This window comes from Acomys russatus, chromosome X (assembly GCF_903995435.1).
Source record: "Acomys russatus chromosome X, mAcoRus1.1, whole genome shotgun sequence".
NCBI classification, from domain to species: Eukaryota; Metazoa; Chordata; class Mammalia; order Rodentia; family Muridae; genus Acomys; species Acomys russatus.
Window position 1 is genome coordinate 81459946 of NC_067169.1, and position 27490 is coordinate 81487435.

Here is a 27490-nt window from a genome sequence, read left to right on the forward strand (position 1 = left end):
GCAGGCATGCACACGCATGTGCAGCACATGTGCGCACACATACACATCTTCTTGTGGTCATACATTTTATTCCCTTGGAATCTGCCTTTCTCTAGAAACTTGAAAAGGAAAGGTAGAACACTGTATGAGACAATATGTGATTCACTAGTAGTCTCATCCAATAGCCCAGTGAAGGAGAAAGACCCCACATCTCTATCGCTCCTTTCAGCACCTTCTCTGCACAACAATCTCGTTAAGCCACTCACACTTGCCCCGAGCTCTTCTCTACAGCAAAGGAGCCAAGAAACTCTTCAGCAATCTGTGATACTCTTAACTACCTTCGTAAAATTCACTATATGTAATTGGATCCCCTGGTGGAAATCAAGCAGATGTAATTTAGTTCATGTTCTCTGCAATATCCTATAACAAAATATACTTCCTGTGTTAGTTTTTGTCACTGAGTGCAAAATACCCATTATAAGCATGTGCTGAGGTTCTCATGTCTCCACATGCAGGTGAGTGAGCTTATACAACTGAATATAGAGACATTCACAAATAATTATGAAGCATTTGATGATTAAACACATTCTCAGTCTGCATTATTTAGGACTTCTAGGGCTGCTCAGTGGACATGAAGGACCACTGGGGAATGTGTTCTCAGCATCCTACACTGTTACTGGAGATGGCCAAGGAGGAGCCGTTCTTTTCACCTTGTAATGGTATCAGCTTTATGTATGCAGAGTGGCAGGGCATTGGCGGTGGGGGGAAAGGCTATAGAAGTGGAATCCAGGAAAAATTCTCATGAAAATCCCAACTCTGCTGCATACTTACTGTGTAGCTTCCCGTAAGATAATTTATCAGTTTACAACTCATGTTTCTCATCTGAATTATAATGGGAATTTTAATAATATTGTATATTGTGAGAAACTGGGCTTATAGTGATCATTGTAAAGTGTCTGGTACATAGTAGGTTCTCTGTAAATAGAAGGCCCTTATCTGCTTTTTCATTTTCCAATATAGTGTCATATAAGGTGGAAAGTGAGAAAATGGGAAGAGTATGATTTTATACTTACTTGGACATGGGGTCAAATGCCAACTCTGTGGTTTGGTAAAACCATGGATGACATCATCAAGCTCCTAGACCCGGACCTGTTTCTTCTTCTGTTAAGATACTCATATAATCCCTACAGGTAAAAGCTACCTGGGCCATACTAGGTTCTCATTTATAGCTGTCCATGATGGATAAAAAGAGTCTGCTCTTCATTTTAGGTGCAGCATACTGGCCATTGCTAAGCCCCTCCCTGAAGTTCTATCCTTTCTTTGTGTGTTTGATAACAATGGCTGTGGCTCTTCTTTCTCTCTACGTCCCCATCGTTTTCATCTTTCTAACCAAATAGTGGCAGAATTGCTCTCTTGACAGAGCCTGCACACCCATGTTGTCCAGTTGTATACCTACCCCATCGCTGATATGGAAGACGCTAGTTATTGCAAGCTATGTTTTGTTGTTTATTCCATGGTCAGAGGTCAGATGTGATGTCTCTTTTTTTTTTTTTTTTTTTTTTTTTTTGCAGACATATATTAGGCTGCACACTATTGTTCATCTCTATGTCTCTGCAGATACTTCCTATGATAACAACCTTAACCTTCTACAGTAGTGCCACATGGTTACTCCTGCAGGGTCCTGCTCTGCTTTATCAGTTCATCATTACATAGAGCCTGCTCAGGGCTGTTTCATTTGCTGCTGTTGACAGAAGCATTTGCCAGGGTTCATCTTTGTGGTAGGTTTTGCATTATACAAACAGGCTCTTGGCTCAAATATTAGTCCCTCCCTCAATAGTGACAGTTTCCTGAAATGCATATGAGAAACGTTCCTTAAACTTTCTCTAGCATTAAAAAAAAATCATTACAGTGTGCATGCCACTCTACAGAGGAGTGGTGTGAGTCATTATCAGCTATTAATACTTATAGTCAGAAGTGCATTGGAATTCTGCTTCTGTTTAACTATGACTTTAGGCCGACTGCTAATTTTGAGCTGTTTCCTGTTCTATTTAAAAAAAAAAAAGATGGGAATACTAATACATAGAGCTAAGTATGTAAACCACCTGGTAAATGTTTAAAAACCAGTAGTTGAGTAACTATTACTGGCTTATGGAGAGTAGCACTCTGAAAGAATATTCTTAGTTGTCAAGAATCAGGTGAGATCTGGTCCAGGGCCACTCCCTAGGGCAAATGCCCTAGTTGAACAGGGATGTGGCCAAGGATACTAAGGAGACACTGAAGGCCCAGAATCAGAAGAGAAGAGTAGGGAAGAGGGAGGGAGATAATTGAATTACCCCAGGAGGCACTTTCCAACAGGAACAGTATAGTTTTACTCTGAGTGATGCTTTGTGGAGGAGTGAGATCTGGCACTCCCATTCCTCAAGGAGAAGTGGGTGCTAGCATTTCTAGTCAGCTCCCTAACACTAATGATGATGCTCCTTGTCAGTGGTAGATTTAACACTTAGTAGTGGGTAACTGTTGTAGTGTGAAAATACTCTGCGGTAAGACAAGGGGGTAAGGTAGGGGCAGCCAGCAAGTTACTCATCATGGAAAGACATTGACGCAATCAGGATCGACAATCTGGTTCTCAGCTTTGAAATGTAACTGGTAGTATAGCCAGAAACTGGGCTCTTGGGGACTGACTCATAGTTAACCAAATTCACAGGAGACCAATATGTAAGCCAGAATGCCAATTGATTAATTTATAATGAGAAGTATAACCTCCAAATGGACCTGATACTAGTGTTTGCTGATGAGTGCATTATCTCCCTGTAGGCATATTTACATGAGTAGCTAAATGATAATAAGGAGGTTGCTTGGTGAAGATGGACTCAGAGCAAGGGGATGCTTAATGGTTCACGTCATCAAGATATAGAAACCTGGTATCTCCATTTCATAATGGGCTAGACATCCAAAAGAGATCTGGTGATGTTTGCCTCCTCACTAGTCTCCCTATCACCAGTCTTACCTTTAAAACAATCTGGATGATTTTTTTTAAAAAAACCAAGATCTGTTGTATTATCTGTTCCACTAGCTTCAATATAAAGCCACAACTTAGGGGATGGAGAGATGGTTCAGTGGTTAGGAATGCTGGCTGCTCTTCCAAAAAGACCTGGGTTTAGTTCCTGGCACCTTTGTGGCAGCTCACAACTGCCTACAACTTTGGTTCTAGGGGATCCAATGCCATCTTCTGACCTTCATAAGTACCAGGCACTCACACAATACACATCACACATACATGCAGGCAGGCAAAACAAACATACACACCAAAGAAAATTTAAACATTTAAAACTCACAATTTACCCTGTCTTGAAAAACCAAAAAACCAAAAACCCTCACAATTTAAATTCATTAATTACAAGAAGTATAAACTATACAGAAAGGTTTAAAAATAATTTAATATCTATATTCCCCACCCTCTATATTCAACAATAGCTAATCACATTGTCAAATTTGTTTTATGTGTGTGCTCGTATGTAATATGTACATTGTTTCTTCACATTTTAAACATCACATTCCAACTACTCTACTAGTTTCATTTTCCTTATCTCACTTTTGGTAGCTTATATCCTACCCATGCCTAATTACTGAATGCTAGTTTCCTGGCTGTTCCCTGCTAGCCTCATATACCATTACTTAGGCCTGGATATCATCTTTCCCCTCTTCCCTTAGGTAATCCTTATGCTTTCCTATGTCATACTGTTCATTAGGACATATGTGCACTATCCGCCTATCCCTGCTCAACCTTGGCCTCACTGAGAACAAGAATGTTCCCTTTTTGCCTCTGCCTCTTCAGTGCCTGACATTTAGTAAGTCTCCAGTAATAAGAAAGCCAACAACCTACTACACTGTCCTACCTGCCTACAGTACACACAGAGCAAATCAACAGGTCTAAAGTGAACTGCTCTCTTTCTTATCAACTGTACACATTTTAAGGCTTCTTCCTGTACTTCCTGACTGAGTGTATCCAATCTTTAGAACCAAAGACCTCAAACCCTATTCCTCCCTCTGTACCATCCCTCAAAATAAGGGCTGCTGCTTTGGCCTTCACCATGAATCCCCATTCAGCCCACATCCTCTCATATCTACTGCTTATCTAGTCCAGGTTACCTTCATTTCCCACTTGGAGTACTACCCCAAATCTATCTCTGCTCCCCAGTACTACTCTTGTTCCTTCCAATCTATTACACACAGAAAAGCCATAATGATCTCTAAACTGCAGATCTGATAGTACTCTGTTTCAATCCTGATTATATTACTTTTTTTGATAAAGTCCAGATACTTCCTAGCTTTACTCCAAAAACTCTGACGGTCTGGCCTCTATATACCACTTCAATTTTATCTTTTTTTATTCTTTCATTTTATATGTATATATAGTTGGGGATGGATCTAGAGCCTCATGTGTGTTAGTCAAGTTTTATACCACTGAGCTTCCTTCTCAGACCTCTAATTTTTCTCTTGTATTACCTCCTTTTTGTGATCTAGGTTTCAACCATTTTGCACTTAGAAGGCCGCTGCAATTGCAGGTTTCCAGCGCTTCTATTTTTTTGTCTCCATCCCTTCCCTTGTGCTGCTCTTTACCTACAAAGATGAATCCTCTGGAACCCAGCACAGTTATATACATTCCCTGATCTCTAGCCTGGGTTAGGGACTCTTCTCTACTATTCACTATTGGCCTATGCATACCTCTAGTATAGAGATGGAATCATATGCATATATTATTCAGTAATGCAATGATTCTTACTTTTTGAAGTTAATTCATGAGCTTTTAGAATGCATAGTTAATATTTTATTTGACTCACATTTAGTTAGTTCATAGCATACAGTAAATGTGAGAGAAATATTCGAGAAATAAGAAATGGATAAAATGAATAAATATCTCTCCATATTTATTTTTGTAGAGATCTTATAAAATACCTCCTTTCTTTTGATCGTATTCTCTTCAAAGAACAATACAGTTGATTTTTATTCAAGTAATATTGCTTAATTGTAATTTGAGTGGTCTCCATTAGCAAACTCAGACAATTTCCGGAATTATGCTATTTCTTATAGATGGCTCATACTACTGTGGGTTTTTGGTGGGGTATTTTACATCTCAAAGGTTAACATCATTGACATGGGGGGTGGTATTTTTCTACTGGTCCCATCCCTACCCCAAATGGCTCCTAAAGTTCCTTTTAACACACAGAATACCCACTCAGCTGGTGTTTGATAGATGGGGTTAATTTCCCTCTAGGTTTCACTGGGGTCCTAAGAATACTGAGAATAGAATCAACCTATGCTTAATCTTGGGAAATACTATTAAGGAAATGCTGAGACAAGGATTTAGATTTAGAAAAGAGAGCAATTGGGAATGTTGTGCTGGAAATTAGACTCAACCAAAAAAGAAAAAAAAAGTAGCTAAGACTGAACTCAAACAGCATGGTCTCTGGTTATTACTGCAATAACAACCTTGATATTGTAGAACTCTGGGGCCCCAGACTTGTCAGATAACAATATTTAACATATTTTTCACACTCTGCTAAGCAGGGCCCTAAGTGATTTAAATGAAGACATTTAACCATCTGAACAAGTCCGTGAGGTCGTTACTATTTTTCCAATTTTATAATTTGTAAAAAAAAAAATTGAGGCCTAGAGAAGTCCACTCTAAAGGTTAAAAACTGTTCAGACGCTGGGCCTGGTAGAACATGACTTCAATTAACTGTAATCTCAATTAGGCAAGAGGATTGCTCTAACTTCGAAACTGGCCTCCTCTACATAGTTTCAGGCTGGTCAGGACTGCATAGGGAGACTCTGTCTAAAAATAAAAATCATAAAGAAATTGACCAGGCATATTAATCAGTTTACTTCCTTGGACATTTTTTGTTTTGTTTTTTTGTTTTTTGTTTTTTTTTGAGAATCCAGTAAATGTAGTCATTGATAGTACCGACAGAAATTGTCTACTGAAGTACGAATAAAGAATACGCCAGCAGAGACGGGGTGAATTGTCCCAGCTGATAAACCTCATTCTAGTTGCTGCCAAGAGAAGAAAGGTAATGTAGTTAAGATCATGAATCATGCTGGACTATCAGTTAAGTCAAACCTGATTTGTGGAGGGTGGAAAAAAAGAAAGGTTTGGCTTTGAAGTGCATGAAGAGAGTGAGTCTGTTGTGATTATCAAGACTGTTTGCAAGAGGCATCTGGTGCAGTATGTTAGCCTCCGGTAATTGTAGGAAAGACACTCCGGCACGGCACGTATGGAGCTTGCTGAGATCAGGGAAAGGGAAATGTGCCATTTGGGGCCACTAAGAAAATAATTAAATAAAGGGAGTAATGAGGACGCGCTTTGCTTGCCCTTCCCGTTCAAACAAAAACAAAACCAAACCAGGAAGCATCTAACCCCAACACTATCCACCTACTCAGAACTCACACCCTCTTTGGACCTGCGGCTTTTCAGAAGTACTTTCTCAGTCTCCTACCAACAAAGCCCAAACTCTCCTCTAGGCAAAAGAGAGGGAATGAGGTATTCGTGCCTTTCAAAACGAACTCCAAACTGAATCAGAACTGAAAGCTTGTGAATTGGCGCATTCTCCAGCCTCTCGCCGATGCATTCTTCCTTAAAAGGACCGGACACACCTGGTTGCCCAACCTCCTGTAATGTTTTCTCATCCTGTGACCCTTTTAAGAGGCGGATCCCGCAGTGTCCTTTCCTCTCTTTCCCTCCCAGCCACCTCTACCCCCTCCAACTGGGCGGAGCTTCGCGCTAGCGTCCCAGAGCCCGACGCGGCCGCAGCAGTCGCCAGCGAGCATCTCTAAAGCTTACAGGAGCTGCGTCTGCAGTCGCCCGGCCGCTGACGCTGCGTGCCTGCCCGCAGCCTGCGATCTCGCTGGCCCCGTGCGAGCTACTGCTCGTCAGCTCCCCACCTGGCCCGTACCTGGTCCTGGCCCAGATCTCCCGCCCAGCGCGCGCCATGGGGTCGCCGCCCGGGACCAGGGTCTGCTGCCGTGACGGCTGCGGAGCTGCCCGGCTGCTGGCTTGGTGCTTCCTTCTGGCTCTGAGTCCGCACGCTCCCTGTTCCCGGGGCGCCGAAGCCGTGTGGACCGCGTACCTTAACGTGTCGTGGCGGGTTCCTCACACCGGAGTGAACCGCACGGTGTGGGAGCTGAGCGAGGAGGGCGTGTATGGCCAGGACTCGCCATTGGAGCCCGTCTCCGGGGTCCTGGTACCGCCCGACGGGCCCGGGGCGCTCAACGCCTGTAACCCGCACACTAATTTCACGGTGCCCACAGTTTGGGGGAGCACGGTGCAAGTGTCTTGGTTGGCTCTCATCCAACGCGGCGGAGGATGTACCTTCGCGGACAAGATCCATCTGGCTTATGAGAGAGGGGCTTCTGGAGCCGTCATCTTTAACTTCCCTGGGACCCGCAATGAGGTCATCCCCATGTCTCACCCGGGTGAGTGCAGCTAGCTACTAATTTGCACCTCTTCAAACCCCTACCGTGACCAGTTTCCCAGGTTTCCCTCGCTGCGTGCCTCTCTCTATCCCCTTGCTTGGGAAGAAAAAAGCTTGCCCTTTTTTGCCCCCACTGAATAGAGAATGATCCTCCTGAGATGCGCCAGAGGTGGGGGTTGGGTACAAAAAATAAATCCTTAAGAATTTACTTTGCCTCTGGTGGGAAAGAATAAGACAAACGGAGGTGGGGGGGCGCTGAAGGGGGAGGCACAGAGGCTGGCACAGCGGGGAGGGGGGTTGCTTCTTTTCCTAGTATTTCTCAAGGGTGCTTTGCCTAGAATTAAGGGTGTGTGAGGGTGGACATTGGCTTTTAAACTATGAGGGAGAACCTCGCCTGGGAATCTCTTTGCAGTATAAAAACGGATTTTTCTCTTCTCTCTGGTTTCTCTTCACATTTCCTACGTATCAAGTACAAGATTATATTACAGTACTCAGTTAACCTCATTGTAATTTGTGTGGAAACTTTAGCTTTGGAGTTCTCTGCCCAGTGGTCTTGGATCCCAAGTAGTTCTTGTTATCAGTGCTTTTGTTTTCCTCTGGACAAATCTGATTTAAGTTCTTGGGTTCCAAAGCAGGTGATTAATGTTACTGAAAAAAAAAAAAAATAAAGGCCCAGACTTTGTAAAAGTAGTTCAGGTACTTCTGACATGTGTGGACATGGCATGGCGGGTGACTATTTTACTCCCTTCAGCTGCCTTTCTAGAAACCTGCCTTTATGTGATTTGTGATCCTAGGCCCTGAAGGACAAAAGGAAAAAAAGGGAGGAAAGAAAGGTGAAGAGACAAGTAACAATGTTTAGTGGCTGTTAGGAGCTGGGCCTAAAGTTAGACCGTGATTCAAATTTCTGCTCCGGTGCTTACCAGTCCTGTGACCTTGGGCAACTTATCTGAACTCTGAGTCTTAGTGCTCTCATCAGTCAAATGAGACAGGATAATAAGAAAACGATTATCCACAGGTTTGCCTCTAGGGTAAAATGAAACAAAACCTTCTAGTGTCTAGGGCAGTGTAACTAAAGGTTAGCAGGAGAATCCCTTAGGAGTCCCTAAAGGAAGGAATTCGTTTATTTAACTGCATGAGAATTTGTGTTTTGCTTACAGTAGTACCACTGGCCCTGCCTGGAGAGTGCTTGCATTGAGTGGACAGACTGTGTGGCATAATGGAAGGAGTGTTGAACCAGAACTCCAGCCCTTTGAGTTCCTATAAGGCCCCTCGATTTGCTCGGCTTTGTGACCTTGTACAAGTTACACGACAAATGGCAGTGTAGGTATAGCGGGTGGGCACAGAGTTGGCAGAGCATGCAGAGAGATACAGCCGAGATAAGAAAACACCATGGTCCAGATCGCTTCTAAAATGCTGCAGACCTTAGATTTAGTATATTGATTAAGAGCGCAAACAGACTCTTTCCTAGACTATAATACATTGATTACAATGCAATTACATTTTAAAGGCTACTAAAGTTGAATAATGAAGCTTAGGAAAATTTAAAGTCTTTATTTGGCTATCTGATTTTACAAGGATTTGACTTCAGTCTTCTCCAAATGAGATTCATTTGCATGAATGATTTCCAGTTGAGTAATATGGTTTATTTAGAGTTCCTGGTTAAACCACTGGACTTCTGTTAGGGATATTTATTTACCTAGTAGTTTTAGGAGAGAAAAATGAACTTATGTTGAGCTCCTACTGTGTACTAGGCTTTCCACATCCACGTTATTTACTGACAGGCACTGTGGTATAGTAGGAAAAACAGACATTGAAGTCAAGATTGACAATCCAGATCTGCATTTAGTACACAATAGCTTTGTGAGCCTGGACAGATAATCTAACCTTATTGAATCTTTGTTTCCCCATCTGTAATAATGGAAATGGTACTTATGTTGTGATGATAACCAAGGATAACATATAAGCCAGGTAGTAGATGGTAAGCATCCACAAATGTTAGTTGTATAATAAATTAATGATAGGAGGAATCAAGAAGTAAATGCACAAATGTATGATTATCCAGTTACCAATGTGAAGACATGGATATCCTGAAAATCTAATTAGGTCTCTTGTGTTTTAGGGTGTCATATAAGAATAAAGAAAGTCACAAGTGCAGTGAAAGATATTTGGATACTTTTAAAGATTTTTATTACCCAAATTGGTGGCACAACTGATATTACTATTATGTTAACTACCCCAACGGTGGACAGATTACTTTTTTAAGACATAAAAATGCTGGGCTTCCTTTTTTGTTTTTTGTTTTGTTTTGTTTCCTGGACTCACTTTGTAGACCAGGCAGAGATCCACCTGCCTCTGCCTCCCAAGTGCTGGGATTAAAGGCGTGCACCACCATGCCTGGCTCCAGGGCTTCCTTTTTAACATCTGGTTGAAAAATGTCTTGGATCATAGTGGTGGGGGGGGAGCAATGAGGTTTCAGTTTAATTTGTTGTGAATTACACAGGGGCCACCAAATGTGAAAAAGACATTGTTATCTTTTTTGTTTATGAACTCTGTCTTCACAGACTCTTACGGGGAGTGCATGTAAATCATTTGTCTTTTAATATTTTTTTTTTCTGAGACAGGATTTCTGTGGATAGCCTTGGCTGTCCTGGACTTGTTTTGTAGACCAGGCTGGCCCCCTTGAAATTACAGAGATCTTGCCTGCCTTTCCCTCTCTGTGTGCTGGGATTAAAGTTGTGCACTACAGCGCCCAGCTCACATCATGTCTTTAGTTTTGGAGACAGAGTTTCTCTGTGTAACAGTCCTGGCTGTCCTGGACTCGCTTTGTAGACCTGGCTGCTCTCGAACTCACAGAGATCAGCCTGCCTCTGTCTCCCTGAATGCTGGGATTACAGTCCTGTGCAACTGAGCCTGGCTTTTCTTTAAATTTGTACCGAATACCTAGGCTCTCCCCTAAACTGTAAATTTTTATTTATTTATTTTTATTTATTTTTGGTTTTTCTAGACAGGGTTTCTCTGTGTAGCCTTGGCTGTCCTGGACTCACTCTGTAGACTAGGCTGGCCTCGAACTCACAGCGATCCGCCTGCCTCTTTTTCCCAAGTGTTGGGATTAAAGGTCTGTGCCACCATTCCTGGCTCTAAGCTGTAAAATCTGAACCAAACATTGTTTCAAGTGGTTGAAATAAGAAGTTTTTAAACCATTGCTTTAGTTTTGGTTTACTTGTTTGTTTTTGGAGGCAAGGCTGCACTGGCTAGCTCAGAGTGGCTTCCAATGCACTCTGTAATCCAGTGACTCCAGACTGGCCTTGAAAACTCAGGATCCTACTGCTTTAATCACCCAGTGCTGGGATTACAGACCATTACTATGCCTTGCAGACACATTACTTTATTTATGTATGTTTCATTAAGTGTGTATGTATTTTATTTAGGAGAAATTTTACAATATTGAGCAATCACCTAGGAAAATGAAACTATTTTCGAGTAGATTACAAAATTTCATGAAAAGGAGGTCAAATAGTAGCTGGGCATGGTGGTCCATGCCTTTAATCCCAAACAGAAGCAGATGGATCTCTGATCTGAGTTCAAAGCCATCCCTCTTTTCTCTCTCTCATACACACACACACACACACACACACACACACACACACACACACACACAAATGTAGTGTACTATCAACCCAGGCAAATTATGTCTGTATTTTATATTAGTTGCAAAATATTGAGAATCCTCAGCTTTACATAGATAAGTCATTACAAACTCTACATGTAAAAAAAGAAACCTCAAAAACAAAACAAAACAAAACAACAACAAAAAAACCCAAAAAATGTGAAGTAATAGCTTGTGGAATGCTGAACATATATATCTACCAAATTGATCCAAAAACTGAGAAGAGAATCCTGAGGAGAGTTTGGTAGCAAAGTTTAATTATTCAGAGTCACTTCAAATAAGAAAATCAGATGAGAAGCAGCCAGAATGTAGAGTAAGCCCTGTAGCCATCTAAAATGTAGATTTTCATGGTGAAGTATGTTAAGCATGCTTTCTCTATTGCACAACTTAAACTGTTCTTTCTTGGATCAAGCAGATGGGCCTAAATCATGCCTGCTGTCTAATTGAGCACAGCCTACGGGTTTAAGTGATCCGTGTACTTGCTTGTACAATTTTCCTTGCATCAGTATGAATTTATTGAAAGACCCATGCAGAGCTACGATGTTCATTATCTATGACACACTTACAAGAGCTTAAAACACATGCAAAGAGGTGACAGGAGAAACATAATTCCCGAGAGCTTTTTTTTTTTTGGTTTTTTCAGACAGGGTTTCTCTGTGTGATAGTCCTGGCTGTCCTGGAACTCCCTTTGTAGACCACACTGGCCTTGAACTCACAGAGATCTACCTTGAGGTCACAGAGACTCTACCTCTGGAGTGCTGAGATTAAAGGCATGCACCACCATGCCCAACTTAATAATGCTTTAAACTATTTAAAGCATTTCAAATGTCAACATTCTATTTCAGATTGGCCTCACGCCACTAAGCCTGGTATAGTGGTGATGGTGCACACCTTTAATCCCAGCACTCAAGGAGGCAGAGGCAGGTGGATCGCTGTGAGTTCAAGGCCAGCCTGGTCTACAAAGCGAGTCCAGGACAGCCAAGGCTACACAGAGAAACCTTGTCTCAAAACAAAACAAAACAAAAACAAACAAACAAAAAGAATGAACTAAACAGTGTAAGTTAATGATGATGCTCTTTCATGGAACACAGTTTGGTTTATAAAAATTGTTTCTTTACTTGGTTGAATGATAATACAGTACATTAGTTAAGAGAACAGGGCCTGCCACTTATTATTTCTAATCTCTAGGGCAGTTAGTTTACTTCTCTGAATTCTCTCTTATGTAATATAGACATTTTTTTTTTAAAGCCTCACGAGGTTGCTAGGATTAAATGAGATAGTGTTGATGAAATGTTCTTTTTAATCCTAGTAAGCTAGCTAAATGTATTTTACAAAATGAAAATTGAGCCCTATGTTTAGAGAACAAAATTTGAAAATGAGCAGCCTAGAGTACTTTAAAGTCCGCATAACTCAAAATCTTAAACCCTCTAGGCATAGACTAGATCGGATAGAATTTTTTTTTCACAAGGAAAAACTCTTTTGATCTTCTTAGCTTTGACATTCTTTTCTTTAATAGCTTCTTCTCAGTGAAGCTCCCAATCTTTTTCTTTTCCATTCAAAAAGGACTTTGAAATACTGCTTGCTGGAGCTGTCTCAAGCTGTAAACCAGGCTGGCCTCAAACTCACTGAGATCTGCCTGCCCCTAGCTTCCTAGTGCCAGGATTAAAGGCGTGCACCATTGACTCATGGCTATCCCTGCTTGACTCTTTTTTTTTTTTCTTTCTTTTCTAGAGTAGTAATGCTCTTGGTTGAATAAATTGATTGGAGGGTTGGGTGGTGATGATTTACCAGTGTAAAGCATCATTGCCAGATCCATCTCCTGGTACGTCTTTCTTATCTCTGCTGGACTATATTTGACTCTGTGAGCTCCTCTCGATCTTCTCCCAGGCCCTTGCTTCTCTTCCTATTTTATTAGCTGCTTTATCTACCTCTTCTCTTCCATTGCACCCTGTGCCTCCTTGCCCCTACCCCCACCTTTTATAAACAGCTGCGACATCCAGTTGATGCTATCGCTTTAAATACTGTCACACAGTCCCCTTCTCTCTTGTGATAATTAATACCCTGCTTTCAGTTCCAGTGTCTTCTCTTCGAGAACAGCAGTTAGCTTTCTGATTGGTCTCCTTGCCTCCAGTCATTTTCTTCCTGCACACAGTTCTTCCATGTTGCTACCGGGGCACAGCTCTGGTCACATAAATACCATTGCTTAGACATTTAAAACTACCTTGTTCAGTCTAGCATATCCAATGTAATAAATTGGTCCCAAAGTACTTTGCAAACTTTATTCCTCTTCCCTCTTATTGATAACAGCATGTACTCTATCCTTTCCTGGTGTAATTTCTTTCAATGTGCATTTTTAATCATTTTTAAATTACTGTGGCTGTGTGGTGCGCATGCCATCGCATACATGTGAAACTCAGAGGAAGACCTTCAGGAGTCCTATAGCCAAGGGTCTGGGCTTCCAACTCCAGGCTCCAGGCTTGTGCAGCAAGCTCTTTAAACTGCTGTTTGAGCACACTTCTGCTATTCGCCATGCGCTCTTCCCAGCTCTGCTGGTCAGAAACCCACTTAACCTTCATATTTTAGCACGAATGCTTCCTAATATTTTTTTTCTTTAAAAATTGTTTGGCTTTGCTTATTTGTTTGAGACAGTCTCTCTATGTAGGCCCCAGTGGTCTGAAACTAGACATATAGGTTAGGCTGGCCTCAAACTCACAGAGATCCCCCTGCTTCTGCCTCTGTCACCTTGAGAATACAGGCATGCACCACCACACCCAGCCAGTTTCATTTTTAATTAATGCACACTGATTACATACATTTATAAGGTTCAGTTATGTGTTTCTACGCAGTTTTCCCCCTGCCTGCTACAGCCCACACCTAAAACAAAATAACCTTTTGTTTAAGCTGCTCTTCATCTCTTTTCATACTTTCTGCCTTTTGCTGGTTGTTATTTGCTCACATATTTTGCCTTCCTGCTAGATGGTAGTCATTTTTTCTGATTTCTTAATCTTTAGATTCCTCATGAGAGCTTTTGTTCTGGATGTGCTTTAGAAATGCTTTTTAAGTTGCCCTCAGCACCCAAGAAGTCAAATGCCAGAGGGTCATAAGATCTGCCTGAAATGTGTCTAAAGCCTGGCAACTGGCCTTCATTTTATTGAGAATTATTAACTCTGTTTCTTTCTGAGTGTACAAAATATAGTAAATGCCATACTCTGTAAAGGAATTTAGAATTTCATAAGATGACAAGTATGTAACAAGAGTATAGAAACATTTTGAATTATAAGCTCCTTAATTTCTATAGGGACCAAATCATGACTAAATTCTATGGATTTTTAAAAAAAATCAAAATGACCCTGGTAACAAGAAAATAATGACAAATGACTTTTAGAATTGTACTTTCCCTCTGCTATTTTTGGATGCTTAAAAAACTATGCCAGCCTTCAGTTTGTGTCTCCAATTAAAATCCTTTCATTGAAATGGCGAACTTTGAATTTTCCAGCATAAAATGATTCCACCTTTATGTTTTTATAACCTCTATGTTCCCTGTCTTTTTATTGCTTTCGTTCCCGATTCTAAAATGATGAAAATTTGAATTAAAAGCATTGAGTTTGAATATAAGGGTGTAGTGCACACAGTGCATGCATACATTTTCTTTGTTACTTTCTGATTACACACCTAAATATAGGTAAAATATGAAAAACTACTTCTTATTCCATAGCACAGAAGTAAACGCCACTCTTGTCTCTTTTTTCATGTATGAGCATAGCATTGAAATTTACTTTTATCATAGTCATTAATTTTTCATAATTAATGTCATGGTAAAAATATTCAGAAAAAATTAAAGACATACAAATTGTAGAGAAACCCATTTTGCACATTTAATGTTTTAATCATAATTTTTCCTAAGTATATATTATTTTTAAATTGTATATGTATACTGTGTACACTACAGCCCTATATCAAAACTCAATGCTTTTTATTATAAATTTTTCTTGTGTGGGTAAATTTGAAAAGAGTTCTTGGTTTCTCAGCTCCTTCTCCAGCCCTATGTCTGCCTGCATGCCATGATGACAATGGTCTAAACCTCAGAAAATGTTAAGCCAGCCCCAATTAAAAAGAAAAATGGAACAAAAGAGTTCTCTTGTAGGTGAAGGTCATGGCAGTTGACTAGGGACTGGAAATGAACCTGTCTTCCACTAGCTAGCAGAAAGCAAGTGCAGCAGTCAGATGAGAAGCAGTGCCATTTGCATTGGTTAAAACAAAACTATGGCTCTCTGTAGATGTTTACATAAAGATATACTCAATAACTATAAAGTGGTCTTCTCTGCCTCATATGCACTATTTATTGTGTCTTTGTTTGGTTCAAAGATTCTTTTTTTTTTCTTTTTTCCTGAGTCAGGGTATGATGTATTCCAATCTAGCCTCCAACATGCTAATGCAGCCCATGATAATTTTGAAGTACTGATGCTGAAGCCTCCACCACCAGAGAGCTGGGGTTACAGGTGTGTGCCATCAAGTCCAGTTGATGTGGTCCAGAAGATGCAACCCAAGGCTTCATGCATGCTAGTCAAGCATTCTCCCAACTGAGCTGTAGATCCCCAGTTCCCTTTGAAGGATTTGACCAGCATTTGTGCTTTAGTCCCCCTTCACTCAATATTCCTATAGGTGATGTCTATTTTACAGTCAAGATCTTCTCCCAGGTCCCGATTGCTTGATGAAGTTGTACCTCAGCAGCTGAAGGAGCTTTGAAAAAAGAAGATTCTGTCCACCCAACTGTAAAAGAGCACTGGAGTTTTCCAGAACTTTGATAGGGTATAGGGTGCCTCATCTTTTTAGAGAGGCTTGGTCCTGGGTTGGCAATTCAGCACTGGAAAAAGGAATATGAGAATATATATATATATATATATGTATATATATATATATATATATACATGTATACAATATAAATTTTAGTGAAGTCTAACATATATACTAAAAAGGTTCATAAACCATTAGTTTGTAGCTTAGTGGATTTTCACAAATTAAAGCACTTGTGTAATCTGTACCTTATTTGATAAATGAAATAATAACAAAACCCAGAAGACAGGCAAATTATCTAATGTGAAAAAAAAACATTGTTGTACCACAGTTACCAGTTGTGTCTCTTGTATGTGATAGCCCAATCAACCACAGATTATCCTTCCCTACATGTTGTGGGCTGTTATTTTATTACCAAATACATGGTTTTTTGTATGTATGTGTTTGTTCTTTTTTTTTTTTTTTTTTTTTTGACAAGGATACTAAAACAGGCCAGAGTTGCTACACTTTGCTCTACAACACCCACTTTGGAACTCTGCATGAGAGTCCTTTGTTTTTAGTCCATGTCCTACTGTCTTCTTTTTCAGCACTATAACGGCCTTCTATGCATCATGGTATGTGTTACTGCTTGCATTTGCCAATAAACTAACTCCAATATTGATTTCTTAGCTAAACAAAGTCTGGTGATTCATGCTGAGCAGTGGGAAACCAGATGTAATTGGAGGTTATTGGGTTCAGAATCTAATTGTGAATTACTTGGTTTTAACACTTGAACAATCAGGTAGCAATCTGTGACTTTGACTCAACTCTATTCATTTTGATCCTTTCTGAAAGATGATGGTACTAAAATTTGTTGCGCCTTTATGATCTCGCTAGAAGTGGCGTAGACAAATGCTTCCTGCAATTAACGGTATCTTGGCATTTAAAAAGAAAATAACACCATATTATTAACGCTGTTGGTGAAATTACAGGTTATTTTCCTCTCCTTGTTTTTCTTTGTTCTCTGGTTTCTTAGTATGAATATATTTTACTTTTGTAATAAAAAAAAAAACCCTCAGTACTCAAATAATTTGTTAAAGCTTAAAGAATTAATACTGTAGCATAACAAAAACGTGATCATAGAAATGACTTCAGACTGAAAATGAAGGAGTTGCTTTGGCCTTTTGAATGCAATTGTGTTGTTATTAGGTTGCTTCCTTCTAAATACTAATTGAAGGCCTAGGATCTTCCTATTTTGTTATGAAGTATTTCTCTTTTATATTAAAAAAATTTATCCTGCCTTTGTGCACATAGAAGCATACATACCCCATCTTTCTTTGTATTTTCTTTTCTCTTCCAGAATGCTGAATGGCACTAGCATCCTCCAGCATCCATTTTATTGGATACTTTTAAGACTTGTGCTTATCTAACACCTTAGTGTAAAGAGTTCAACATGCTAATGATTTGCACCCGGCAGCACTAGGTTCTGTGATAGGTTTTGGTCATTCTAGAAAGAGGAATGGATTTTTAATACAGTAAGAACAGTGAGGGACCTTAGTGTTCTTGTTTTATACTTTGTTAATGATGGATAGAACATTGTGGCTCATTAAAACTGAATTAGTTTTTAATTTCTCTTATAATGACCTTTTCCTATGTGAAACTCCACCACTTTGTGGTTCACATAAGAAACCCTTGACTATATAGGTTGCTGTGGTACCATTTCTTTTCTTCTTGAGAAACCCATCCCACTTTCTACTTCCACACTCTACCTTTAGGAATGTGGTTAATTCTACCTTAGGCACTCTTGCACTTTGCACATATGGACATGTTCACATTCTTTTCTTCCCCCTCCGTCTGTCTCTCCTCTCTCCCCTATATTCTTCCTCTCTCTTTCCTTCATTTCTGATCTTCCTTGCCTACTTTTTAAAAACGGCTGTTTCCGTGCTTCTTTTGAAGTGAAATTAATCATTATATATAATATGTGTTATATTATAATTATATTATATTGTTATATAATATATTATATATTAATATATATATATATATCAGCTCCATAATCTTCCTGATTTCACTTTCTCATGCTCCAGTATTCAAGATAAATCTGAAATCTTCTTGTTTGTTTTGCCTTAGGTATTATAATGATATGATTTTTGGAAAAGGTTTCTTTGTTTTTTGTTGTTGCTGTTTTTTTTGTTTTTGAGACAGGGGTTCTGTGTGTAGCCTTGGCTGTCTTAGACTCGCTTTGTAGACCAGGCTGGCCTCGAACTCACAGGGATCCACCTGCTTCTGCCTCTCGAGTGCTGGGATCACAGGTATACACCACCACACCTAGTAAAAAGTTTTCTTAAATTTGGGATTAATCAGTAAATTTTCATTTGCTTACATTTTAGTCCCCAAAGTAGTAGTAATCTGTGTGCTTTTTTGAAAATCTAATCTCTTTTAGCATTACTGTGGGGGAAAAAGTGGTATATCTAGTTCCAAAAAATTAGCTTACAAATAAACTTTAGAATATTACCCATTAGTGTTTCTCTTGTTGCTATTCCTATAATGATAGTCCTGTAGCTCTCTAGCTTATTGCATTCTTTCCAAATGTGCTGCTTTGGACTTTATTGTATTGAGTTTCTTTTCCACATTGATCATGGTTCTCCCTCACCTTTTTCTGTAGTTCACCCTGAAGAAATTTTATTTTTCTAATTTCTGATGATCTCTGAACATTGTTTTAATAACATTTATAATGTTCTTAATGTTAAAGATATTTTTTATTTATTTGTATTTTATGTGTATGTGTTTATCTGTGTACCGCATGCCTGTATGGCCCTTATAGGCCAGGAGAGGACATTGTATCTCCTGGAACTGGAGTTACAAGTGGTTGTGAGCTACCATTTGGGTGCTAGGAAATGAACCGAAGCCCTGGAAAAACAGCTGGTGCTCTTAATTGCTGAATCATCTCTCTATCCCCTCTTCTTAAGTTTTTTTTTTTTTTTAATATCCTAAATTTGACTTGTGCTTTAGCTAGCTATCAGCTTTTTTTCTTTCTTTCTTTTTTCTTTTTTGTTTTGTTTTGTTTGTTGCTTGGGACAAAGTTTCTCTGTATAGCCTGGGTATCCTGGACTTGCTTTGTAGACCAGGCTGGCCTCGAACTAACAGGGATCCACCTGCCTCTGCCTCCTGCAGTGCTGGGATGACAGGCATGCCCCACTATGCCCCGCTTAGCCATCAGCTTTTCAAGTGCATGTTTTCTCTTCTTAGAAGATCTAAATTGTCATTTGGATAGAGACTAGAAAAATGTGATTATTTTCAGTAAGCTTTTCATTCATGAAGTCATGAGCCAAGCCATCTATAGCACTGTTCCCAAAGTGCTCTTCTAAAGAGCGTTTGCATCAAATTCTTGCTTTTTATCAATTCTATTTCACTTTCACAAGAAAGAATGAGGTATGAGATACCAGAACTGGCCAATGTAAAGATTATCTGTCACCCACCTCCTTTCAGTAGTCTGTACTCTCTTGCGTGTCTTTTCCTAGGAAGAAGTGAACAAGTATCTACTCACCGCAGAGAGGGTACTGACTAAAGAAAGCATTCCACTGGAGTCTAGCTTAGTGAAGCAGGGAGTTTATTGGGATTACTCACAGGAGTATGGTTGACTGCAAGCAGCCACATCACTGAGAGGCTCACTCCAGCATGGTGACAATTCATGAAAGCTGCATCCTTATAGCATCCTGCAAGACCTGCAGACAGCTCAGCCAGCAGGAGACTTCTCTCCCTCAGTAATTAGTGCTTATATAACCTTGGAGGAGTGGAAGGGTTTTTTTGTTGTTGTTGTTGTTTTGTTTTTGTTTTTTGTTTTGTTGCTTTTCTTTTTTTCTTTTTTTCTTTATTCAGATTACATCTCAATTTTTATCCCCTTGCTTGTCTCTTCCCATTCCTCCCTTCCTCCCTCTTTCACCTTATTCCCATCCCCTAGTTCTGTGACAGAATGGGACCTCCTCCCCCACCATATGGTCACAGCCTATCAAGTAGCACTCAGAGAAAGAACAAGAAGGCTACCAAGATGATGTTGTTTTTGGAGGCAGGTTTCTCTGTGTAGCCTTGACTGTTCTGCAACTCTGTAGACCAAGCTGGCTTCGAACTCAGAGATTCACCTGCCTCTGCTTCCCAAGGCCTGGGTTTAAAGTTCTGTGCCACCACTGCCTGGCTTTTTTTGTTTGTTTTTTGTTTTTTGAGACAGGGTCTCTCTGTGTAGCCTTAGCTGTCCTGGACTCACTTTGTAGACCAGGATGGCCTCAAGCTCACAGAGATCCACCTGCCTCTGCCTCCCAAGCTTTTTTTTTTTTTTTTTTTTTTTTTTGTTTTTCGAGACAGGGTTTCTCTGTGTAACCTTGGCCATCCTGGACTCACTTTGTAGACCAGGCTGGCCTCAAACTCACAGCGATCCGCCTGCCTCTGCCTCCCGAGTGCTGGGATTAAAGGCGTGTGCCACCATGCCTGGCTGCCTCCCAAGCTTTTAAAGTTAATTTTTAAAAACATTTTTGATTCAAAATAATTTTTTCATACAGTATATTCTTATCATGGTTTCCCCTCCATTTTTCCTCCCAGATCCACCCCACAGTGTATTTTTCATATAATACATTGTGCTCCTATTCTGTTCCCTATCTCTAAGAGTGGATGGGAGCTTCGGCATCTTATTAAGTTTCAGGAATTTTCTGAGACGTATGAGTTATTTATTTCCCTGAGCCTTTTGAGTTTTAATTAATCCCTGGGTCTTACCAAGCTTTCCACCTGCCTGGACTATTTCAACAGCACCCTCAAACCACTGTGTTTTCATTTCTCCTATTTCACTGACGTCCGTTGGTTAAACTTGCTAACAAGGTAAAGGACTTGCCTTAACCTTGAGTAAGGTAATGAAAAGCCAACAGATAGCCTTTGATAGTAAGGAAAGCTACTTGATTGCTTTATTTTCAATCTATGGTACCAACGGTGAAGGTGTTCCATTTGAAAGTTGAAGATAGCATGTTACAATGCAAGAACAGGTGTCCTTGAGTCTAATTGCTTGGCATGAATTCCTGTTTTACCCATGAATAAATATATAATATTGGGCATTTTGGTGACCTGAATCCAAGTTATCTTATTCTTATTCCTGAAAGAGACCTAATAATACCTACTCTCCACGATGCTATAAAGTGTTAAACACATAGTGAACAACTGAGGAATATTAGTTCTCTTGAACTTTTTGCTAATAGTTCCATTAGTGTGAAACATAGCACTCTTCCTTTGGCTGTTGTAGTGTTCTGTATTATACTTTGAAATACGTAATTGTTTTGCATATCAAAGATGAAAAGAGCAATAACACTCATAATACTATTTTTTTTTCTGGGTAGTTCCCGAGAAATGACAGGAAACTTTCATAATGAAGAAATGGGTCCAGGCATGGTGGCAAATGCCTGTTATCCTAGTACTTAGGAATTTGAGGCCAATGTGAGCTTCATGCTGAGACCATGTCTCAGAAAAAAAAATAAGGACAACTATGGACATAACTCAGTGGCAGAACATTTGCCTATCATATGCGAATCCCTGAGATTGATCTCCAGCACCACAAGAAAACAAAGCAAGACACACAAAAAATAAAATAAATGGGCTATGGTAACAACTCTCATGTCTTCCATTCTTTTTATGTATTTCCATTTTTTAAAGTAAGAACAAGACCTTAATATTAAGAGATTATACCCCATCAATGAAAATGTCTATGGCCCCTTTTCTGGCACAGAGGTAAAGGGAAAGGATTTAGGGATCAGATGGATTTTTATATGGTTCTCAGTTTGTTTATCTCCTGTAATCTCTTGAAAACTTGGTTTCTACGCATGTAGAATGAAGAATAATAATTATGTCTACATTGTAGGTTTATTATAATGGATAAATATAAACAAATAATTGGGTGCACATTTTAATAATTCAGAGGCAAGCTTAAACTCTCTTTTGCCGAGTCTATAGCCCAGTCTTGGAGACTAGCAGTACATATCACTGTATCACTTCTCAGGGCCTCTGATATGCCAGGAAAGCTTGGTTCAACTTCATTTAATGTATTGTGTCTGAGCTCCGTTATCTATAGACTTCCTTCTTTTTTTTTTTTTTCTTCTTTTCTGTACATTGGTATTTTGCCTGGATTTTTGAGAGATTGGATCCACTGAAACTGAAGTTCCAGATACCTGTGAAGAGCCATGTGGACACTGGGAATCAAACGTGGGTTCTCTGGTTCTCTGGAAGAACAATCGATATTCTTAACTGCTGAGCCATCTCCCCAGCTAGACTTCTTTCTTATCTCCAAAATATTAAGCATCTGAAATAGAATTTGGGAATTCTGCTTAGCATGCACTTGACAATTTCTCCCTTCTCCTGTTGGTTTTTATTTTTGGCCTCATCATTTTAACAATATCAAAGTCTGGTCATGTTTACAGAAATCACTAAGTCAGTAGTGTTACCTCAATTAATTATGTCAAAGACAGAATGCTTCAAATGTGACAAACATTTGGGTTTGTACCTTTTAGATCATTCAGATGAAGATTCGATATAGATATCTACACACAAGGTTTATCTCTTTGTTGACTCTTAGAAACAATTTATTATGAAAGGAAAAAAACAAGTCAAGTCAGTTTGTTGGTTTTTTAAAAATTTATTTGTGGGAGATATAGTATAGAAGCTAGCCATATGATACTTTATACAAAAAGAAACCCAATATACTTAGGTATTCTTATTTTATGACTTTTGGGTACCTATAGCATAATAGAGATTATTCAGAGGCATTACGGAATCTCCTTTAACTTTTCCTTTTTTTTCTTCTGACTTTTTGAAACAGGGTTTCTCTGTGTAGCCTTGGCTGTCCTGGACTGGCTTTGTAGACCAGGCTGGCCTCGAACTCACACAGATCCTCCTATCTCTGCCTCCCTGAGTGTTGGGATTACAGAGATGTGCCACCACGCCCAGCTATTTTAACTTCTATACCTAAAGGAATATTAATTAGACTTTCATGGAGGTCTTTGTCCAAGTCAAAATGAAGACTTTTACTCTCAACATAATATTCGTCCTAACTATAATGATGAGGCCTTTCCCCATCAAATCTCCTCTGTTACTGAAGATGTGAAAGAGGTTCCAAAGGCAACAAAAGTTTGAACCTCCTTCACGTTCAATGTGACAGAAGTAGAAGTTTGATCAAGTATTACATAGAGGTATGTTGCAATGTCATCATTGCTTTCCATGGAGTTCACAGTTTCAGGCTGTATTGAATTTTTCCTCATCAGTAATATTTAGTCAGTGTTACACTTTTTTTTTTGGTTTGGTTTTTTGAGACAGGGTTTCTCTGTGTAACAGCCGTGGCTGTCCTGGACTCACGTTGTAGACCAGGCTGGTCTAGAACTCACAGAGATCCACCTGTCACTGCCTCCCGAGTGCTGGGATTAAAGGTGTGCGCCACCACGCCCGGCTCATGTTACACTTTTGATCTGGAATGTCTCCCAAGGGAACATGTGTTAAAGGCTTTGTTTCTATCCTGTGCCACTACTGAGAGGTGCACTTCAAGACATGAGCCTAATGAAACGAAGGGAGTCTGCTGGGTATGGGCGTTTTACGTGACCATTGGGACCTCTCTTTTTCTCATGGTTTTATGTGGTTGGTGCATGATATTTGATCCCATTGTGATCTCTGAGATTGTGAACTTTAAATCCCTGTTTCTTATGGTTGAGCCCTCACACACACCTTTAATCCAAGAACTTTCTGTTTATTGTAAACAGGTGATTAACATGTGGTTCAGCCAGCTCTAGAACACCCCTTTAACCCAAGAATTTTCTGTACACAGGATTTAATAAAGTTACCCTAGGTCAAGAGGTGGAGCTAGAAACCAGCTGCCAGGGATTAAAGAGTAGGAAGGACTTTCAGTTCTGGAGTATTAAGACAGCGTGTAGAAGTAGAAGGGGCTTTAGCTCTTGGTTCTTTGTGTTGGTGTTGTTTAGCTTTTAGCTCTTGAGCTCTTGCGCTCTGTGGCCTTTGGCTTCTGGGGCTTTTTGAGCTTTGAGCTAGCAAGCCTTTGGCCCTTTTTTTTTTTTTTCTTTTTCCTTTTCTCCCTGGGCTGTCAGCTGAGTTAGTGAATTTTTTGGGCCTTTTCCATCAGGACATGTGCTGAGTAGGAAGGTCAGCTGGGTGCTTTCTTTGCCTCTCTGAGCTAGCAGGTTTTTCGCCCCAGCTCCTAGGTCTCTATTGGTAAAATAGAATTATTTGGGATTTTCATGTAAAACATCATGTGGTATGTAGCTTTGTTTTGCCACACACTCCCATGACAGTGTTCTGCCTTACCACATATCCAAAGCAACTGGACAAGTTTCCAGATTAAATAATCATGGATTAAATCCTTTGAAATTTTTAGCCAAAATAGACCTTTTCTCTTTTAACGTTGTCTCAGGTGTTTTGTCATAGCAGTACCAAGCAAAATGACATAGTCTAACTCTGAAATATCAACTTAGGTCGGAATTTCAGGTCTATAAAACAGTGACACTGCACGATTCTAGAGTTAGACACCATTTACGATACAGAGTATATCTTTCTTCTATATGTTCTTAAATTAGTCCTTTTGGGCTGAAGGATTCTGAGCAAAGTGGCAAGTGCTGGAGTATGTTCAAGTTGAAGGGTAAGCCTCCAAAGCACCCATATGTTTTGCCCAAGTACACAGCAGCAATTTAGTCCGTGGAATTCTCCTTCCTAAGGCTCATAAAGTAGGAAAACAAAGTTTATTAATATGAAACAAAAATGTTAATTGAATAACTAGTGAGGATATTATTATCATCTATGATTTAGACGATATTGGTGACAATGGAGATGTGTTGTAATGGGAAAAGAATGGGCTTATTTCTGATGTGTCTAATTTTCAAACTTCCCTGTCTGAAATGCATTGTATACTTTAAAATAGAATTCTCTTGGTAGAGTTTTCCTATACATGGCAAATGGTTGATTTTTTTTCTACACAGTGACTGTCTAGAAATTATTTAACCTTAATATCAGTTAAGCTATAAACTCCACTATGATGCTTCTAAAAGTATTGCCTGTAGACCACATAATGTAAAATAACACATAAAACTAGCCAAACCATTAGATTTCCACTTCCCATCCCAGATGTATTGGCTCCTAATGGCCTTAGGACGTTTCCTAGTTAAATCTCATGCATAGTAAAGTTTGAGGATCATCAATTTACTCGAAAACATTTTAAAATGTTGTCAGAGAAATATTGTTGGTCTCTGACAATTTTTCAGTCATCCAAGAAGTCAAAACTATTTCATAATAACACTTAAACGTTATTTACCTAATCCACTGTACTCACATTTATGCAAGTGATATAAAAAACAGTGATGAAAACTGCTAGCTTACTCTGTAGATCGCCTGCCTGTACCTCCTGAGTGCTGAGATTAAAGGTGTGTGCCACCACCTCCTGGCAAAAAGTCTATCTGCTACTATCTTCAAACAAATTAAGATTGAAGCACTAAATGGTAATAATTGTATTTTCTACCCCTGTGCACTTATACGAAAAGGAAAATGCCAACTTCACATAGAATGCCCCAATACTGTGGCATGCTCAGCTCTAAATGGGGCATCTACATCACATCTCTTTCCGTAAGGCTCAGTGATCATTGTAGAAGAGGAGGCAAGAAGATTGTAAACCAAAGGGAGGGGATGATTACAAGGAAATGGTGCTTTCTGAATGCATTAGGGCAATCTGTTGTACATATGAACTCACAGTAGTTATGAAAGAATGCACAAGACCTGTGTAAGCTAAAGCCAGACAAAGTTGCCACATGGAAGAGGGACGTGGCCATGAAGTACCATCCCTAGCACTATGGGCATTTGATAGCTTCTGGGAGAGGGCCAGTCAGTTTTCTTTAAGAGTATGCATGACCTCTGTTAGGACCTAGCTCCAGGGCAAGCCCCACACCCAACAGTGACACAAATTGAATTTGATGGATTTTTTTGTTGTTGTTGTTGCTGTTCACTTGTTTATTTTGGTTTGTTGTTGTTTTTCAAGACAGAATTTCTCTGTACAGCATTTGGCTGTCCTGTAACTCACTCTGTAGACCAGGCTGGCCTCTGAGATCCATCTGCCTCTGCTGGGATTAAAGGCATGCGCCATTACCTCCCAATGAACTTGATAGGTTTTTTTTTAAGGGAAGACATGGAGTTGGGTGGATAGGGAAGTGAGGGTGGACTTAGGTGGAATAGAGGAAGGGACTTCATAAACTTTATGAAGTCTCAAACAATTAATTTAAAAACATTATTGTAAAATTCAAGGTGAAACTGAAGGTCACTTAAAAAAACACCCCAATGAATCAATGAAATAATTGATTTTATTATGTTTGTCCTCTATGCCACTTACAAAGATGTGTTTTTCTGTGTGCTGAGAATGTGATGTAGGCATAAAGCAGCTTGCAATACAATGAAATGTTGTGTTTGAAGGAAAAGCACGTGTGGCATAGAGCTGTCAATTGCACTAGCTATTCACTTCAAATACCTCCCTTTAACTTGACAACCTACTGACAAACAGGAACTCGTCAGAACTAAATATTTGGAAGACCTTTTCTCAAAACTAAAAAGTGAGCCTATCATTTCGAGGAAAACCACTGACAGTATTTGCTGCCAAGGATATAGTTTTAAGTTTTTGGGCAAAATCAAAACTTAAAAAAGTGTACCTGCCATATGAACTTGATAGCTTCCTCATAGGTGGACTTTTCTGATAGCATCCATGCTGATATTAATGACTGATTTGCTTTTTTAATATTGTATAGTCTTGAAATGAGTTATCAGTTAGATATGTATAATTCAATGAGCCAATATGTTGGAGATAATCTGTGCACAATATTAAAATGGATAAACAGAAGCTGAGGCTATAGCTCAGTTTATTAAGTGCTTGCCTTGCAAGCATTAGGACCTGAGTTCAAGTTCCAAAACCCTGTGGACAAAGCTGGGTAGGATTCTGCATATTTAGAATACAGGTACCTAGGAGGCTGAGACAGGTGGGTCCCTGATGTAGTAGTGCCCTCCAATCCTGTAGCTGAAATACTTGAGAGTCCAAAGCAATTTTCTGTCTTATAAAGGTACTTCTTAGATTTCCATTCTTATGATCTTTGGTATTCCTGACTGAAACAGTTGTCTTCCCCATCTGTCCAAAGAGTTTGTGCTGTAAAGGAAAAAAAAAAAGTCTTTGAAAACCACTATGGAAAAAGTGATTTTTCCAAAGTACTGGTGATTGGTTTCAGGCTTTCCTAATGGAGAATTGTTTATTTCCTGTATTGGAACCCTTCACACATAGATATTGTTCATCCTAGATAGCAGTGAATTTACAAATGCTGATTCCATCACAGTGTCAAGATGCCTGGACAGTATTGGATATGAGCTTAGTTTTACAGCAACCATACTGGACTTCAGTGCCCTTCTTATTTGTGATTTGATTCACTCTTGGCCAATACTTCTGCTTTCCTTACATTAAAAGAAGAGTGCTATTTTTTGCGCTAGAATGAATGCTCAAGTCCTGTAAACATGCTTTCATTATGCTTAAAGTATTCCGTATGTTATA

At 39.6% G+C, this 27490-nt stretch overlaps 1 protein-coding gene across 2 annotated transcripts in view; it reads left to right on the forward strand.

Moving 5' to 3' along the window:
* The window catches only part of Rnf128 (ring finger protein 128), a 104868-nt gene that overhangs the window by 37726 nt on the left and 39652 nt on the right, over positions 1 to 27490 (forward strand). Inside the window, exon 1 of one of the 2 annotated variants that reach the window (XM_051141265.1) lies at positions 6845 to 7452. The exons of the other annotated variant lie outside the window; for it this stretch is intronic. Within the exon in view, the coding sequence (XP_050997222.1) occupies positions 6969 to 7452 (484 nt within the window). The 5' untranslated portion in view covers positions 6845 to 6968. Of the gene's footprint in view, positions 1 to 6844; positions 7453 to 27490 lie in introns of those variants that run through there. 2 annotated transcript variants of the gene reach the window in all.